A 17,787-nucleotide genomic window follows, 5' to 3' on the forward strand; every position below is an offset into this window, starting at 1 on the left:
TGTCGGACCAGGTTCCCATCTCCCCCAGGTGAAAGTGCTTTCCCACTGACCTTTGAGGCTGTCTTTGGCATTTGTAGGTTGAGTGATCTGGGAACCACAGTTGCTGCCAGGGATTTTGCCCCTGAAACTTGCTCGAGCAGTGTAGACAAAGTTGGGCTGCGCTCTGAGGGCTGCACTCTGCTCTAAGCCTGATGCAATTCCTGTCCGCCTTTCAGGCTGTCTTGGACTGGAAATCTCTTTCACTCTGTTGTTTCGTGGCTTCTGCTCATCTAGAATTTGTTTAGTATCTTATTTTAAAAATATTTTATGGGCTATGGGGGGAGAGCTAGAGTAGGTGTGTCTTTCTACTCCAACATCTTTGATTAATGATTTTCTATGTAATTCGGAAATAATTTTGGCTGAACTGGTATCTGATTAGTAATAAGCTCTGTTTCGTATTTTAAATACATAATATTGTGTGTTGTATTTCTAAATTCCCTTATATTGTGAAATTGGGGAATCACTATCAGAAATGCTCTTAGAGAAACTTTTTTTAAATATCTGAATGCTTCTAAGATTATAAATTGAACTTTTAAAAGAAAATATATATGAAAATTTATTTAATGGGGTACACTTTGTTTTCTGATGCTTACTGTAATACTAAGATTTCATTTGAAAACTTTTGGTTATCACATAAAAATTAAGAAAATATACGATGGTTTAAAGATATTCAAGCCCTAAGCTGTGATTAGTGAAATTTTGCTATTTGAGGTAAAAAACGCTTGGGAATATAATTTGCTATTATTACAATGATAGTTGTATAAATTGTCATGAAGCCAGTTGTAGAAAATGGTATATGTTACATTTTGAGAACTGCTTCAGTGGATGTCTGTCTGGGAAAGTTGAGAGGAAAAACCTTGGAATGGCCTAAGGTAGGATCCCCTTGATTCAATTTCCCCATTCTACTATTTCCTTTCTGAAAAAGAAATCTCCCCATGTGATTAATCCTGAGTCTGGCTTTTGATACTGTGATTATATGTTTGGTTGCCAGATATGACTTGCGCCTGGATAGAGGTAAGGGAGTTTTCCCCGTTATGGTATATGTCAGTCAGTGTGTGCTATTGAGAGAATGTCTTGACATTGTTAACAATGTCCCTTCCTTTCCTTGCATAGCAAATTTCTATAACCAGGGCAGGTGAGAAGTCGAAGTTTTCTAAGTACAATACTAAATCAATGAATTATTACTGGAACATCTCTGAACTTATAATACGATGCAAGTATTAAAAAAAAATTACAATTTTTATCTGTATTTGTGATCAAATTATAATCTAGGGCTATATCCTGCTAAACAGGTAAGTTATCATCTAATTAAAGTAGTAAATTTTGAGAAAACAATAAAATTAGACTGTTTTCTCTAAGAACTACATATATACGTACATGACTGGCTTCCAAATGTATCTAGTGTGTAAAATTCAAGCTTTAAGTTTTAGTAATAAGTTCTCAAAACTGGATTAAGGATTTTCCATATAAAAGTGTACTGATAAAGTAAAATTATTTCCCGATTTTTAAAGTTATCTATCTGATTTTAAAAGAAATGTTCACTTTTACAAGTTAGACTTTAATGATTTTTAAATTTTTTTCAAATTTCATTATTTTATTTATATTATTTTTCCCCATTACATGTAAAAACAATTAACATTTGTTTTTAAAACTCTGAGTTCCAAATTCTCTCCCTTCCACCCAGTCCTCTTATTGAGAAGGCAAGCAATACGATACAGGTTATACATGTATAGTCATGCAGAACATATCCATAACAAAGAAAATATACACACACACAAAGTATGTTTCAGTCTGTATTTGGACACCATCAGTTCTTTATCTGGGGATAGAAAGCATTTTTCATCCCAAGTCCTTCAGAGTTGTCTTGGATTATTGTATTGCTAAGAATAGCTAAGTCATTCATAGCTGGTCATCTTACAATATTGCTGTTACTTTGTACACAGTACATTTCACTTTGCATCAACCCATGAAAGTTTTTCTAAATTTTTCTGAGAGCATCCTGTGCATTTCTTATAGTATCAACAGTATTCCATCATAATCACATAACACAATTTGTTCAGTCATTCCCCAATGGATGGACATCCCCTCATTCTCTATTTCTTTGCCCCCAGAAAAGAGCTGTTATAAATATTTTTGTACATAAGTCCTTTCCCTGCATCTTCAGTCATATAAAAGTTAATCCATGGGAGCTGATATATCACCAAGTGAAATACTATAGAGGGAGAAGGTAAGAGGGAAGGCAGTCTGAAGAGGGATACCCATAGTTAGCTGATGTGACCTGAAGAATCAGCAAAGGAAGTGATCAACATGGAGGAAAACCAAGAGAAAAAATTGTCATGGAAGTCATCATGAAAGTCCAGAGAAATGAGTATCAATGAAGAGTGTGATGTGTGACTGACAGTATCAAAAGCTACAAAGATCCAAGAAGTTGAGAACTGAGAAAAGTTCATTGAATCTGCCAAGTAAGAGATCATGGATAACTTTGGAAAGCAGCTTTATGAATGATGAAGTTGCAAGTCAGACTGTATAGAGTTAAGAACTTGAAATTTAGAAAAAGAAGTGAAGGTACTAATAATAAAAACAGAACCATATAAAAGATTCAGTTAAATAAGATCATTTTGTACTGGTAAGCAAAATCACAATACGTAAGAAAGTATTCTGAGAAAAAGTTTACTTGTCCTTTATTTCAAAAGGTACAATGGTTACCTGAAAACTCAGATATTAACCTCATTGCATAAAAATGTACCACTAAAATGTGCAACTTACACAATTATTGAAGCAAACAGCAATTTTCATAAGGGTCATATATATACACAAGTTTCTATGTGTATGTATATATGTATGCATGTATTTTAAAAATCATTAATGGACCTTAAGATCCATTCATCTGTACTTTATAAGAATTCTTTCCAACAAATAGAGGCATAACAAAAAAAGGGTTCTAAAAAATGGAAATTCATAAGTAGGCTTTACAATGGAAATAAGATTTGACTGGTGCAAAGTCCATTGCTGGCATTAGACAGACCAAAACCAGCAGTGTCATAAAAACAAAGGAGCCAAGAAAAGCAGTTATTTTATAAGCAGCTGGAAAATACCTTAAGCTCCATACAAGAGAAAAATGAGGGGCTGTGTATGTTTGTGTCTCTCTGTAATATATTTTTAAAAATTTACTTCCAAACAAATCAAAGTCCTAGATTTTTAACTCAACAAAGCAAGGCAGACAGATATGAACTAAAAAGCATTGAGTCTTTGGTATTACTACAGTCAACACTGGGCTTGATTTTTAGAATCTTGTGGTTGGTCATTTCCTGTTTTACTTTCAGTTTCATCAAGTGCACTTTCCAGTGGTTCCTGCATCAACTCATCCAATTCATCTTCTATTTGTGCATCTGAGTTGACCACTTCTTTTACTCTGCATTCCATATCCATTTCCTTATCCATCTGTTTGGCAATGGCCTGGCTCTCTTCTAATTTATTTGAAGACTCTTCTTTTCTCTTCTCTCTAAACACCTCCACACCCATCATCCTTAGATAATGAAGCCGTTCATTCTTGGGCACAAACGCACGAATTGAAGTCTTCCCACGCCATCCACACAGCACAATAGGGCACTGAAGAGTATCTGGTTTCCTATATCCAAAATGTGAAAATAATCATTTTTTCATATGAACACTGAAGTAACTGAAAAGTTAAAAGATGCAGTACATGATACAACAGCAAAACTGTCAATGACTGTATAACATATTATTTTCCTTTAAAGAGCTCAAGTCACTTTCATGTGATGAACTACAAAGTGTGGTACAGCTGACAGTGAGCAGGCCTCAGAGCCAGGATTTAATTCCTGCCTCTGACATAGGCAAGTCCTGTCCTTTCTCAGTGCTGCCCATGATGAATTAAGCATAGAGTGGAAGAGAAGGTGCCAAGCCATGATGACAAGGACAGCACCTCAGTAGGAAATCCCTATGCAAGGAATCACAGTCCAGTCTCTAATCCTTACGTTAAACTAAAAAGCCAATCACCAGGTCACAATGGACAATGTTTTTAATGGAAAAAAAACAAAAAGAAAAAAAAAATCAATCCAACCCTACACTTTTTGCACACATACATCAAAATACTTGTTACTGAGTATACTGATTAAAAAAACCAAATCTTTGAAATTGTGAAGAAATCCTCACTACCAATGTAGGTTAGCAACTGTTTTTTAGATCATACAGTCTTAGAATTCTAAGATCCTACACTTCATGTGTCTTAAAAATGAATTCATTTTCTCTCTTGTTCTATTCCCTCAGAAGTTGTTTTCCCCCAACTTTCTTCTTTCTGTTAATGAAATCCCTTCTCCCACACTTCAGAGACAATTTTCATTTAAATAACAAATCCTGTCAAATTTTCCACAGAATGCCTCACTCATCATCCCCTTCTATCTGTTCCCACCGTTCCCATCCTAGCTCAATTCTTCCTAAATGGTTTCCTCCAATGCATCTAAATAACAGTGCCAAAATAAAGGTCTTGAGGTAACCGATTTCATCACATCACTAGCCCACTTTAAAACTTCTAATTCTTTTCTGTGTGAATAAAATATAGTCCCAAATTCCCAATCTAGCATTCCAACCAATGAAGTTACTTTCTTTCCCTACTTGAAATTAAACAAGCTCTGTTCTAACCACATTAATCCTTGTTTCCTGGATGTATCATACCATGTTCATTCCCATTACTATACAGCTCTGATTATCTAGATCATACACATCTTTCAAGATCCAGCTCAACTTCTCTATCTCTTTGATGAGGCTCTTTCACAACAAATGCACATTAAAATCTCTTTTCTGAATTCTTACAGCACTTATTTCTTGTCCATACGACATGTTTTGGTGTTTAATCACCTATTGTGTCTTGCATTGTTTATCATTTCCACCTGTTTAAATCTCATCTGGGTTTTAGGGTCTTAAGATCAGGAGCCATGCCTGAGTTACCCTCATTGTTGGCATTAGCAGGATGCACATAGAAGACAATCAATAATTTCAAAACAAAGATGCTGTGATCAAAATGGCATAAAGAGGAAGGACTAGCAGAGCCTGTCCCTGGTTAAGTTCACAATAGAAAGGAGGATGATGACAAAAATTCTAAGATTTTGAAGTAATTTTCCAGTTATTTCCTAAAAACTTACAAAGCACTCACTTTATTTTTGTACTTTCAACCTAAGAACCTGCCATCTGAGCTGAAGAAAAAACAAAAAAGCCGTTTCCAGTCAAGAGTACTGTTAGTTTGCAGTTCTATTGCTACTTATGCAGACAGGATTCAACAAAAAGAAATAAAATTCTTTTAAAGACATTATTAAGAATTTTTAAGATTTATTTCTGTTTAAGGTACTGGGGAATGATTTTTCTTCTAGAGTTAAATAAATCCAGAGGCAGTTTTAAGCTGGCAATTTTATCAAGGTGCCCTCAAAGTGCATTGGTAACAGTGACTGACCGCAATACATATGCTAACAGAGTGGATAAAAGTTCAGTTTTCAATGTTCCCAGTAGTGGAGAGCTTTTCAGTATTTACATTTAAATTATTTTAAATAAAATTTTAAATAAAATTTCATTTTAAGTAAAAATCATTCAAATTCCTACCATTTAAAAATACCCTCTCACAAATGAAAACTCTAAATCCTCCACCTAACCATTTAATCAAAGGACATTTATCTACTTACTGAGCATCTGGTTCATATTTCAGGACAATGCTTCCTTTAGCTGGAAGAGAAATCAAAGATATTTACTTAGTACCATTTTTAGCTTAAACAATGTCAAAAATTATTTAGTGACAACCTACAATGTACCCAGCACTGTGGAGGATACAGACGAAGTATAAATGATGGACTATGCCTTTAAGAAGATGTTTATTATCTATCTAGGGAGACATGGTGTCCACACAAAATATTCAAACAATATAATACACTATAAAATTAAAGGGTAAAATGATGGTACAGATATGTTACAGGAATTCAAAAAGGGGAGATTAATGAAGGATAGAGTAGTCAAGGAAAGTTTGGATGTTTTTAAAAATATGATGATAGATACAACAAAGCCAGATTAAGGGTTTTGAAATTCCAACAGGGACATTTGATCTGATGTTGCAAAAAAAATCCGGTGGTGAGTATGATTTTAGTGGGAAATTAAGATGCTGAAAATAATATTTTAGGATCACAGAACCTCAGGGATGGAAACAAATTTAAGAGGTCATCTAATCAAACTTGTATAGGAACAAAGACTTCCTACATAATCCAATACAAGCTTTTTATTAAGTACCTAATATATGCAAAGCATTGAGGTGGGTTCTGTGGATACAAAGACAAAATTAAAAAAAAATCCCATATACCAAGGAGCTTATTAATATCAACAGATTTTACAAACCAGTACGTTACACACACACACATCTCATCTGCCTATAAGGTAGGTACTATAAGTTTCATTAGTTCTACTTTACAGCTTAGAAGACTGAAGTACAGAGAAGTTAAGAGACATGACCAAGTTCACAGAAGAGAAATCCAGGCCTTCTTGATTCCAGGTCCTGAATTATGAAATTCTGTCTTTCAACAAACTTGAAAAAATGGTCATCCAAGTCTTGGCTTAAAGATCTCTACTTGGGGATAAGCCCACCTAACTCCTGAGAGAGCTCAGTCCACTTCTGGACATCTAATTGTTAGGAAGTTCTCCTTTCCATTAACCCTATGTCTGCTTCTTTCCAACTTCCACTCATTATTGCTCGTTCTGTTATATGGGGCCAAACAAAATAAACCTGATCCATCAGAAGGAGTATCTGGCACCTTAGGGGCAAGACAGAGTCAAAGATACCGGAGTAAGAAAGTAGAGCTAAAACATGGTTTGGTGAGGAGTGCCTAGATTAAGGCAGTGAAAGAGGGAATGAAAAGAGATACAAGTGAAATATCTGGCAAATGACCGAGTACAGGGAATGAAAGCAATCTGGCACTCTTAAGAAGCAAAGAGCCACCGATAAACAGAAGGCAGGAAGAAAATATAAAGATTAATTACTCCAAATGAAAAAGTTAAATGCTATCTCAAAAGCATCACACACTCTACAATAATGCTATCTCTAGCTAGTACTGTAATAATTGAGTGTACCACTTTTTAAAAAAGCAACCAAATCTGAAATAACCCTTGGAAATCTTTTTACTGGAAAATTTCAACATGACATTTCTTAAAATCTTTTGTACTTTCTAAGGACCATTAAAAGCTGCATGCTCATCACAAAAGAGAAATAATCATTACCATTTAGTTTATATGAAATTGAATCAGAAATACAGGATGAAAGAGACTAAATCAGATGGAATAAAGGAATAGGGGTAGAATGAGCAAAAATTAGAGGAAAAAAATGTTTTTCTTTTTTAAGAAATATGAAGTTCTTATCAACAGGCAAGTGCATGAAATACAAAAATTAAAAACAAGCTGTAAATAAGGCTCAATTATATGTAAGATCTTCAGTACTTTATAAACTACCTTACAGAGAGGATGTAATAATTTTTCATTTTATTTCATCTAAATAATAATGTTCAAAATGTCAAATGAAACATAGCTTAAGATGAATATTTACATATCATATCTAATTAATGTTTACACATTTACACGTAAGACTTTGTTCCATCATTCAGGTTCCTTTCTTACATGCTTCCAGAATACTTTGAGATTTTAAAATACCATTCTACATTACATGTGTTATTTCTAACAGGGGAGTATTTTGTTATTTTTACATAAAGCAAAAAAAAAGGCACTACAATTTTTTTTGGACTGATATTCCACCAAACTATTTTCTAAGTGTCTTTGGAGAGTTTTAGGGAAGATAGCATCAAAGAAAACTGTATCTGGCAGGTGAAGTTATAACAAGTAAACTTGTTTGGGAAACTCCAGTCACTAATAAAGTGAATGCTTAGGATAATTTAAAGGGGAAAACAAGCTTCTTGAGGGCTGACTTTAATTTTTGTCTTTGTATGCACAGAGCATTGCTTTTTGAACTGAACTTGAAACAATACACCTTTTTTTCCCCTCTTCTTAAGAAAATGTTAACAACAGGTGAGGAGTCCTGGTTGTCAAATTCTAGGTTAGGAGATCTAAGGTTAGTTACAAAACCTTTGCTCATGAGAGCACTTTCACTGGTACAAATAATGGTTGTGAGAAAAACATTTTTGAGCAAACAGAAGAATCAGATTTGTCTAAACAAAGTGCCAGTATTAACTATATTGATATAATCAATAAAAGCCTTCTTTACAGAAAGACAGAAAATATAACTGAAAACATGACATGATTTTAATTTAGCATGAGAAAATATAAAAGCAAAAAAGTCTCTATTTTATAAAGCATAATTGCCAATCTAAATTAACTACATTTGATATATTTTTCCACAGTTCATATAATAAAAACTTACCTATATCTTTAGCTTGTCTGTGTGTCTCACTGCTAAATTTACTAAAAAATGGGTTTTCCTGGGTTAATAAAATTTTAATATCTTCTATACACACAACAATAATTCTCGAATTAATAAATGGATACAATGTATATATTCCCTGTTGGAATAAAGAAAGATCATCACAATGTCATCATTTTCATCTTAAACAAACAAAAAAATCTAACACACATCTTTTAAAATTAAGAAACAAGATATCTTTGAATACTGAATCCTAATAAAATTAAAGTATTATAGTGTTTTCATTTCAGCCTTGGGAAAGATGCACCTGAGGTCTGAAATGTGGTATTTGGCAAGTTAGTTTCTGCATTCAGAAACTAGCTCTGAAAAATTTGCAAAATTCTGTGACCAGAAATCAGGAATTTCTGAGTTACCTCTTGTGCCAGGCGGAATGCACAACCAAACTGTTCACCATCATTATTCCGAGACCATACTTTTATCCCTGTGTTAATAACCTGCAAATGATAAAAACATACTTGAAGTTTGGGAATTATAAAATTTGAGGGTGTGTAGTCAGATGCAAAGAGGAAACATTTTCACTTTTATTGACGATATGATGGAATAAAATGGGTCCCAATTTGTTCTTCCCTTCTAAAAACACAAGTAAAAATAGGGGAAGAAAACTGATGAAGCAGGCCTATCAATTATGAAATGGGGATTTTTTTTTTAATTCAAATGTGGTATCTTTCTACAACATGACCTTAGAGAGGGTGGCTCAGAGGTTCAATGCTTTGTAGAAGAAGCAAATTAGAGATTTAGATCTAGAAGGGATCTTAACAACACAAAAAAGTTCAAAACTGGTCCAGAAAGCTTATGTGATTTTCCAAGAGAACATGTTGCCTCTCAAAAAGGTGAGATTTTCCTGTATGTGTTGTCTGTATTTAGGTCCAATAATTACGACAGAGAAGATTGTGATGAAAGAAGAAAGAAAAGAATAAAGGAATATAACAAAAAGAGTAGAAATGTAGCCTATGAATGAAAGCTTATGCTACTGTCCATTCTTTAGCTTCAGAATAATTTTGCCAATCTCTTTCTCAGTGGAAGAAGCTATGTTATAGCCCAGTATGAGAAAGTCTGGTGATACAAGTTTTAAGAACCACATTATATGAAGTTACTAGTACAAAATGCTCTAGTATAAGCATCCATAAAATGTTATTTTTAAGTTTTATTTAAACCTTTAAAACTTATAAATCTTAAGGTAAATTAACCACTAATTACTTTGAAAACAATAGAGAAAATTTTAGCATTGCCAGTAACTTTTACCTACACTTAAAAACACAAAGATAGTTCTTAGTTATTAACATTCACAAACTACATTTATATCTGTAGAAGTCAAGGCTGGTTTCCAAAATAAGGAAGGTAAAAAATTGGGTAGACTTAAGAGGCAAATATCCATATTTATACATTAATCATTGAAATGCTAAGTGACTTATACCTTCATCCTCTCACTATTATTCAGCAGCACATTTCTCAGCTCCTTAGAAACCATATACAACTGTCTTTTCTTCCCTTCTTGGGTTCGAGTCAATAAATTCATCTTTGGGAATGAAGGTGCCAAAGCATAAAAATTCCTGCAAACAAAATAATGTATTTTATATGCCTCTGAGTTCGGAATTCATTAAATTATGACTGCTTAATAAGTTCCAAACTGTTTCCAAATATATCATATATGAAGAGATATGACTGCTCTCTACTACAGGTTTTGATTTTAAACATTTAAATGATAATTCAGGGTTATTTTGCTCCTTAAATCACAACTAGTTCCAAAGTAAAGATTCATTTGTGCTACCTATGGCTGAAAGCAATTGTATTTTCACATATATAGTAAAATGTCCTTTTAAGAAACATTGCCAAAAAAAAAAAAAATCACCCACCTACCATAACAGACCCAAGCAATAGCACCAGTAAGGCCAGGAAAATGGCCCTGAGAGCAGCCCAGAAAAAGAATGCAAGATGGTAATGTTTAGAAATGGATAGCAAGAAGAAACTGACACCACTGCTAACATTTTACCTACAACATCACACAATACCAAAGTTTTTAGGGATGCTTATGCAAGATACTAATTATGAACCACCAGAGCATACTTTGTCTAAAGAAAATTAGAAAAATTAATGATTAAAAGAGTAAGGGGCAGATCAAGCTGCTGTGGTTATCCAAGAAAACAATGCTGGGCAATTAAAACCTTTAAAAACCTCCAATTATTGTTAGGATTAAAAGCTGACATAGTTTAGAAAAGTCTCCCAATAGCAATCTGAATATATTTAGTACCTTTAAGAAAGTGTCAAATAAAACACAGTATTTTCACATGTGATAAGGATAATTTATCTGATGGGCTTATGTTTGACATAAAACTGAACACGAATTCCCACTTGAGGTGTGATTGGTTTAATTAATATGGTCTGTTTAAAGAAAAATAAAAATATTCAATAGAAAAGTACTTCAAAACTCAAGGAAGGATTCTGGCTGACAATACTAGACAACTTGAACATTAAAGTTAAGAAGTTATTATTAACGTAGGACACAAACTGTACTTTTTCAGATAAAATCTATTTTTATTCTGCTTCATATATTACAAATTTATTAACAGCTGTGGCAAACACCCCAATATTTTTACCACATTAAACACTAACATAAGACTTCTCATCTTATCTGAATTAACTTGATAGTCCTTTCATGAAAAAGGTATATTAATATGATGTCTTTTAGAATCTAGCCTAAAATGAGAACAATCTTTAGCTTATGACGACACATTAATTGTTAATTCATTAAAATAAAAACAACAACAAATTATTCTTACTGGATAGGTGGAAATAATGGATCATCTTCAGGAATAAATACAAATGGATCTTCTTTAAATCCAAATAACTTCATTTTCTTTGATGGGGGTGGGCTAAAGTATTATGTGATAAGATCAACAATCTGTAATTAATCATCATGGTAATTAAAACTATTTAAATAAAATAGCAAGAATATATTCTCAAATTCTCCTCTTCTACCTTTCCACACTCCCCTCCCCCAAGCTTCACATATATACAAGCTATTGACAGAAATCTGATTTTGACCAGTCTGTTAAATTTACAGGCTTCAAGCAAAGAAGAGAAAAAAATTCTTAGAAAATAAATTGGGAAGTACCACAAACTAGAAAATAGGACTTCTAACTTTAACTTCTATGCCAAGTAAGTGTGTACTTTTTACTGCTCTATTCCACCCAAAGAAAAGAATGTAGGTATATTTTTTAAAGTGTGCTTCTCAGATTCCATCCAATTTAACACTAGTGTTAGAAACTACAAAAACATTCAAACGAGGATATGAACTGCTTACCCACATACACCATCTTTCTTGTTTATGTCACTCTCTAAATGCTGAGTTCCTTGTATGGTTTCTTCCCCTTCTGTCTCATTAATAGGTATGTCACTGGTTTCTGCAGAAACTGTGAGACTTGTTTCTGTAGGGGCTGAAGCAGTCATCTCTACAGGGACTGAAGGGCTAGATTCTGCAGCTTCTCCGGTATCTATAGGAGATTTCCGCTGTAGCTATCAGAGAACCATCAGAGTTAGATATACACTGCACATAAACAGAACTTCAACTTGTATTACCTGTGTGCAAATCAGCAATTCCAATGCAGAGAATCAAGGTTAAACTGGACCTTGGCCATCAAATGACATATCTCCCTCATTCAATCTTAATTTGTATTTTTCCTGAAAGCATTAATAAGGGTTTGAAATACAGGTATTGTGTATGAATTAAACTTTTCAAGTGGGAAACGAGCTCCATCCCAATACTGGATATGAATAAAATGCAGCAAGAATCTGAAAATTAGTGCTTCTTTTAATGAAGAAAACTTGAAATGTTCACATGCCTACGATTCAGACACAGTTTAAAAAATAAAAGCAAGTACATCATATACTTGTGTACATACCAAAATGTACATGACACTAAATGATTACAGAAGGTTCTATGGAGAAATCAAGTCTAACAAGTTGAAGAGGTGGGGTGTATGTGTACATATGCCTGCCACACACATATATGAAAAAATGGGAAACCAGTGGATAAAACCATTTAGATTTTCAAAAAAGTCTCTAGGACTGGGTTTCTTAAAACCTTTGTGTCATGGATACCTCTGACAGTCTGATGAAATCCATGGACCCATTTCTTATAATATTTTTAGATGTGTAAAATAAAATATGTGGGATTACAAAGGAAACCAATTGTACAAAATGCTATCAAAATTTTTTGTAAAAGAACATAGTTTCCAGATTAAGAACTCCAGCTCTCACAGTTACAAGCAGCATTTAACATACGTAGATCATTTTGCCAGTCTATATGTAATAGATACATATTATCTTTACAAATTTTGAATTTTCATAAATATGAAACCAAACTCATCTGAAAAGGAAAAAAAGGTTTCTCAGAAATAAACTAGAAGGAATTTGAAAGACTTATTTATTTATAAAGGACTTTGAATTAACAGGGACAAAAGCTTCAATTCCACTTTTGCAAAACATCCAGAGACTCTTCAAATATTTTTTAAAGTTAGCAGAAATCATTTAAAAATTATGTTTTAATGAAGGCATTTCCAAAAGGGATTGAGATAATGTAGCCCTGGAAGAGGGGACAGTGGTAGGAAGGACTGAGTTGCAGTGAGCTCCCCTCAACAAACTCCAAACTTTCAGAAAATGCACCACACTGAATCCTGATGGGGAAATCCAGAAAAAGTCACAATGAGTCCTTTGTCCAGCTGGGGTTGGCACAGGAGACAGACAGGGAGGTCTTCAGACATGGGTACATAGCACCTAGTGAGGGCCACACAGCAGCCAGAAGAGGTTCCAGACACGCAAGATATCCCCAGATTCATTTTGGGTCATCATAAAGGAGAGACCAGTGTCAACTAACAGCTTTGTGTCCTATTATTCAGCTCTGGGTCACAGATGGGGGTGAGTAACATCCCTAGATAAAGTATCAAGAAAGGAAGGAGTTCAGAAGCCAGAAGCAGCACTGAGGTGGTTCAGAAACTAGATACAGAGCAGGGTTTCACTTCTGGTATAGTGCTCAGCCAGCAGAGGAATAATCAAAGCAGGAATGCCAGACCAAAGGGAATTCTGCCACTCTGAACCAAGAGAACTTCCCAGCTAAGCTGACAGGTATTGAATGCAGCAGAAATCTGTTGCTCAGCCCTGTGTCTAGGTCAGAATTCACAGTGCTCAGATGAAGGCAACAGCAATCAGATTCTGTCCCATATCAGATCACTTTGGGAGCAATGAAAGTTCCAAGCTCCTCAGCTTATGCCCGATATCATAGAACAACCCAACAATCAACCACAGGAAGGCAGCAACAGGACCTGCCCAGACCTTCCCTCCAGAAGTGTGGCTGAATCTAGCCCTAACTTCAAGTCCAAAGTCAGGAAGGAGGCTAGAAGAATGAGCAAATATAAAAGAACCCAGCACAATAAACTACTGCAGTGGCAGGGATACTCCAGACACAAAGGCAAAAAGAAAATGACTCCAAAACATCTGTGAGCAAAAGCCTCAGAAAATAACAGCATAAGGCACAAAGTCAACTGAATTCCTAACAGAGACTTAAAGCAAGAGCTTTAAAAAAAAAAAAAGTTACAATTTTTTTTAATATAATAGAACAAAAGCACTTGAGGAAAAAACTGGAAAACAAGTGAGTGCTATAGAAGAACTGGAAAGAAAATTAACAGCTTAGTATATAACCTTACCCAAGCAACAAACTCCCAATATATTAGAACAGCCCAAATAGAAGCCAATGACTCTACAAAGTAACAATATTAAAACACAATCAAAAGGCTGAAAAAAATAGATAGAAATGTAAGGTATCTCAGCAAAAACAAGTGACCCAGAAAAGAGATCAAGGGGGAAAAGATTTAAGAATCCCTGGACTATCTGAATGCCATGACCAAAAACAGCCTAGACATTGTATTTCCAAAAAAAAAAAAAGAAAAGAAAATTACACAGATCTCTTAGAACCAGAGGATAAAGTAGAAATTTAAAGAATCTACCCCTCTCATCTCCTGAAATAAATGGATGAATAAATAAAAACTCCCAGAAATATCACTGCCAAAATCTAGAGCTTCCATATCAAGAAAAAATAGGGCAAGATGCCAGAAAAAAGACTTCAAGTGCTGAGGGGCCACAGTCAGGATCACACATGACTTAGCAGCCACCACCAGAAAACGTGGAATATGATATTCTTGGAGGCAAAGGATATGGGCATACAGTCAAAGAACAACTTACCCAGCAAAACTAATTATAATCCTAAAGGAGAAAAAAATGTATTTTTAATGACACAGAATCCTTCCAAGCAAACCTGATGAAAGGGCCAGAATTGCACACACTTCAAAGTTCAAATATAGGAGAGAAAAGAGATATAAAAAGGTAAGTATGAACGAACAATGACAAAGGACTAAATGAGGATAAACTGCTTATATTCAAACATAAGAACATGTTCCTTTTGGACATTACTAGCATCAGAGTCAAAAAGACGTTGTCAATAAGACAAGGTCTGGGAATGTTCACTGGGCAGTAGAAGAAGGAAAAGAAGATTGAGAAAATGAAAGGAAAAATTATCCCACATAATCACGGTGCACAAGTGGACCATCCATACAAACAACAAGGAGGAATATATTGGGAGGAGTGACTGTCACCTGAACCTCACCTGAATCTGAAGGAAACACAATGCATATGCACACATGCATGTGCATATGTGCATGTACACACACACAACTGGGTACAGAAATACCTTTCACTCAATAGTGAAACAGGAAGGGAAGGAGAGTGAGGGGGTAGGGAAGGAAGAATCAGAGAGAAGATATATTTAGGATGGAAATTATTTTAAGCAAAACAAATGCTAAGAATATACAAAAAATATTTAAAGCTCTTTGTGCCCATAAGTTGGAACAAGTTATGGCTTATGAATGTAATGGCATACTATTGGATTGAATTCTTATCAGGGTCCTAGAAGACTAATGACGAAACATGTTATCCACCTCGTGGTAGAGAAACAAAGGTCTCAGATCTCAGAAACAATTTTTTTTTGGACATGGCCAGTATGGAAATTTATTTTGATTGACTATACATATTTGTAATGGGTTTTGTTCCTGTATTCTCAATTGGGGGGAAGGACCAGGGGCTGAAATGGGAGGATTAGAAGGGAGACCCTGGAGATTAATAATATATTTAAAATAAATTTTTTGAAAAAGATAACATAGTCTACTTTGCTTTACAGATGGAAAGATTTATAAGATTTTGAAAGAACCTTTAGAGAGAATTCTTGAGCAAGAAACTAAGGTTAACAACTAGCACAACTAGAATACAAACTCACTCTACAAATCTGAGTCCAGGACTTTTGTTGCACTGCATTGCTTTCTTAAGGTCTAATAAATGCTAGAATATAAGCTGTAAACTCCAGCTATAGATAGTTAACATTTCCATCAGATTTGTATCTGAGACAGTGTTTAGTCAAGCTTCAGACACGAATTCCATTCAAATCAGACAAAGACTTCTAATTAAAACCTCTAGTATGAATATTCTCTGCCACGGAATGAAAGTCATGAACTCTAACCAACTATATTAAAGGAAGCTCAACATTTTTTAAATCAATATTCACAAGCTGGTCTTTTATTTATTTCATAGACAAGTCAATCTATTCCAAAATGGGCATCATTGTATTTCCTACAATCATATGTTGTATGCAGTGTTAGTAGTCAGGAGTTCAGTCCAAAAAAAGGTAATTAAAGTGGACAAAAAAGTCAAATAGAAGGCTTCCAATGAAATATACACTGAAAATATTTTAATTCTGGAGGGGGAAAAAAACAAGACTAAATTCACACAATCATAAAGGACTAAGTGGCAACAGACTTGTTTACCAAAACTCATATTTGCAGGATAAAAAGGAAAAGTCTCCTCTCATATACTTTGGGGATCAACTTGAAGGAAAACAAACAAAAAAAAATTATGTTACAAAACAAGTAGTATTCAGTTACAAAAGTCATGACTACTCATTACCTTTATGGATAGCATCCCTGTCAAGTGTTACCTAGCCTACGGTTTAATAATACTAGTGACTAAGAATTCACTTCTTTTGAGTCTGTATTTTTTCTCCTCATTGAGGTAGATAATGCAAAGGTAATAGTAACACCTAATACCTGTAGAGAAGTTTACCAGACAGGGTAGACAAGTCTCTCATAGCCTCCTCCTTCACAATCCCCATACATCCTGTCTTCCCTGAACTCGTTAGTTTCAGCTGTAGAGTACAACTGTGCTTAGTACAGTTGTTTCAACTTGTTCTAAGAATAACTTTTACCTTGGGCTGACGTTTATTCCAGGGCATTGAAGATTTCTTGACTAATACTGCCACAAAGAACCCTCCAGTGTTCTGGTGATGTGGCAATATCCGAAAACTAATTAAAAAACAAAAAACAAACACATTAAAGATATTTAATCTATTTGGTAAATTATTTTTATGCATAAAAATATCCCATCTGTTATCTGAGAGCTGGTCATGGTGGTTAAAAAGACACAAAACCCACAACTCCCAGTAGCATAGTGGAGCAAATAACTGTATAGTACTGAAATTTTGTCACTCATAAATTTGGCAGTCCAATTACTTTACTAAGAAGTGCTTTAAATACATTTGCCACCAGTATCATGACTTTTCTATCAGTTCATTACAAAATAATGACCATAACTCCCAATCATGTAAGAACTCAGAATTCTTTCAAATAATTTTGATCCCTTTCACTTGTACGTTGTCATGATTTCAATAGCTTGCTTCCTTTCCCTACCTACCAAGAATAAGGTATAGAAGCAAAAACTGAATACAAGTTTAAGGCATGTGTACAGGGAATATAAGTACCTCAAGCAAGGATGAGTCCTTGCACCTGCAAATACTTCTACACATCTTGAGTGTGACCAGAGAAACTGATATACAGATTGTACAAAACTGAAAGGTAAGAGAAGTCACCAAAGGTCCCAAGCTTCTGTAAATAACCAACACTCACCTAACCTTTTCATCTCAAACCTCCAAAGCTAAAATAAAAGCACGTAAAACAATACATACAATTACCAATATATATGCAAACTCACCAACGTTCTAAGTTCATTTTCTTTAAATTTTCTTCATTTTTGGGGGGGAACATAGTAGGGCGAATTTGAGTATGCCTGCTCTGAGGCACATCTTTCCAATCTGCAAACCACTGTCCATCTTTTGTCATTACCTGCAGGAAAAAACAAAACAAAACACATCACAACTGAGTGTAACAATGCTGTCTGAA

At 34.5% G+C, this 17,787-nt stretch overlaps 1 protein-coding gene across 1 annotated transcript in view; it reads right to left on the reverse strand.

Moving 5' to 3' along the window:
• Positions 1-1,612: 1,612 nt before the first annotated feature.
• The window catches only part of NSUN2 (NOP2/Sun RNA methyltransferase 2), a 39,071-nt gene continuing 22,896 nt past the window's right edge, over positions 1,613-17,787 (reverse strand). The window contains exons 11-19 of the mRNA XM_072605389.1: positions 17,600-17,730; positions 16,818-16,914; positions 11,817-12,028; positions 11,293-11,385; positions 9,930-10,065; positions 8,869-8,949; positions 8,456-8,594; positions 5,730-5,769; positions 1,613-3,667 (exon numbers count right to left, since the gene is read on the reverse strand). Of these exons, the coding sequence (XP_072461490.1) occupies positions 3,304-3,667; positions 5,730-5,769; positions 8,456-8,594; positions 8,869-8,949; positions 9,930-10,065; positions 11,293-11,385; positions 11,817-12,028; positions 16,818-16,914; positions 17,600-17,730 (1,293 nt within the window). The 3' untranslated portion in view covers positions 1,613-3,303. The remainder of the gene's footprint in view (positions 3,668-5,729; positions 5,770-8,455; positions 8,595-8,868; positions 8,950-9,929; positions 10,066-11,292; positions 11,386-11,816; positions 12,029-16,817; positions 16,915-17,599; positions 17,731-17,787) is intronic.

The sequence above is a fragment of the Notamacropus eugenii genome, chromosome 4, assembly GCF_028372415.1.
Source record: "Notamacropus eugenii isolate mMacEug1 chromosome 4, mMacEug1.pri_v2, whole genome shotgun sequence".
Taxonomy (NCBI): Eukaryota; Metazoa; Chordata; class Mammalia; order Diprotodontia; family Macropodidae; genus Notamacropus; species Notamacropus eugenii.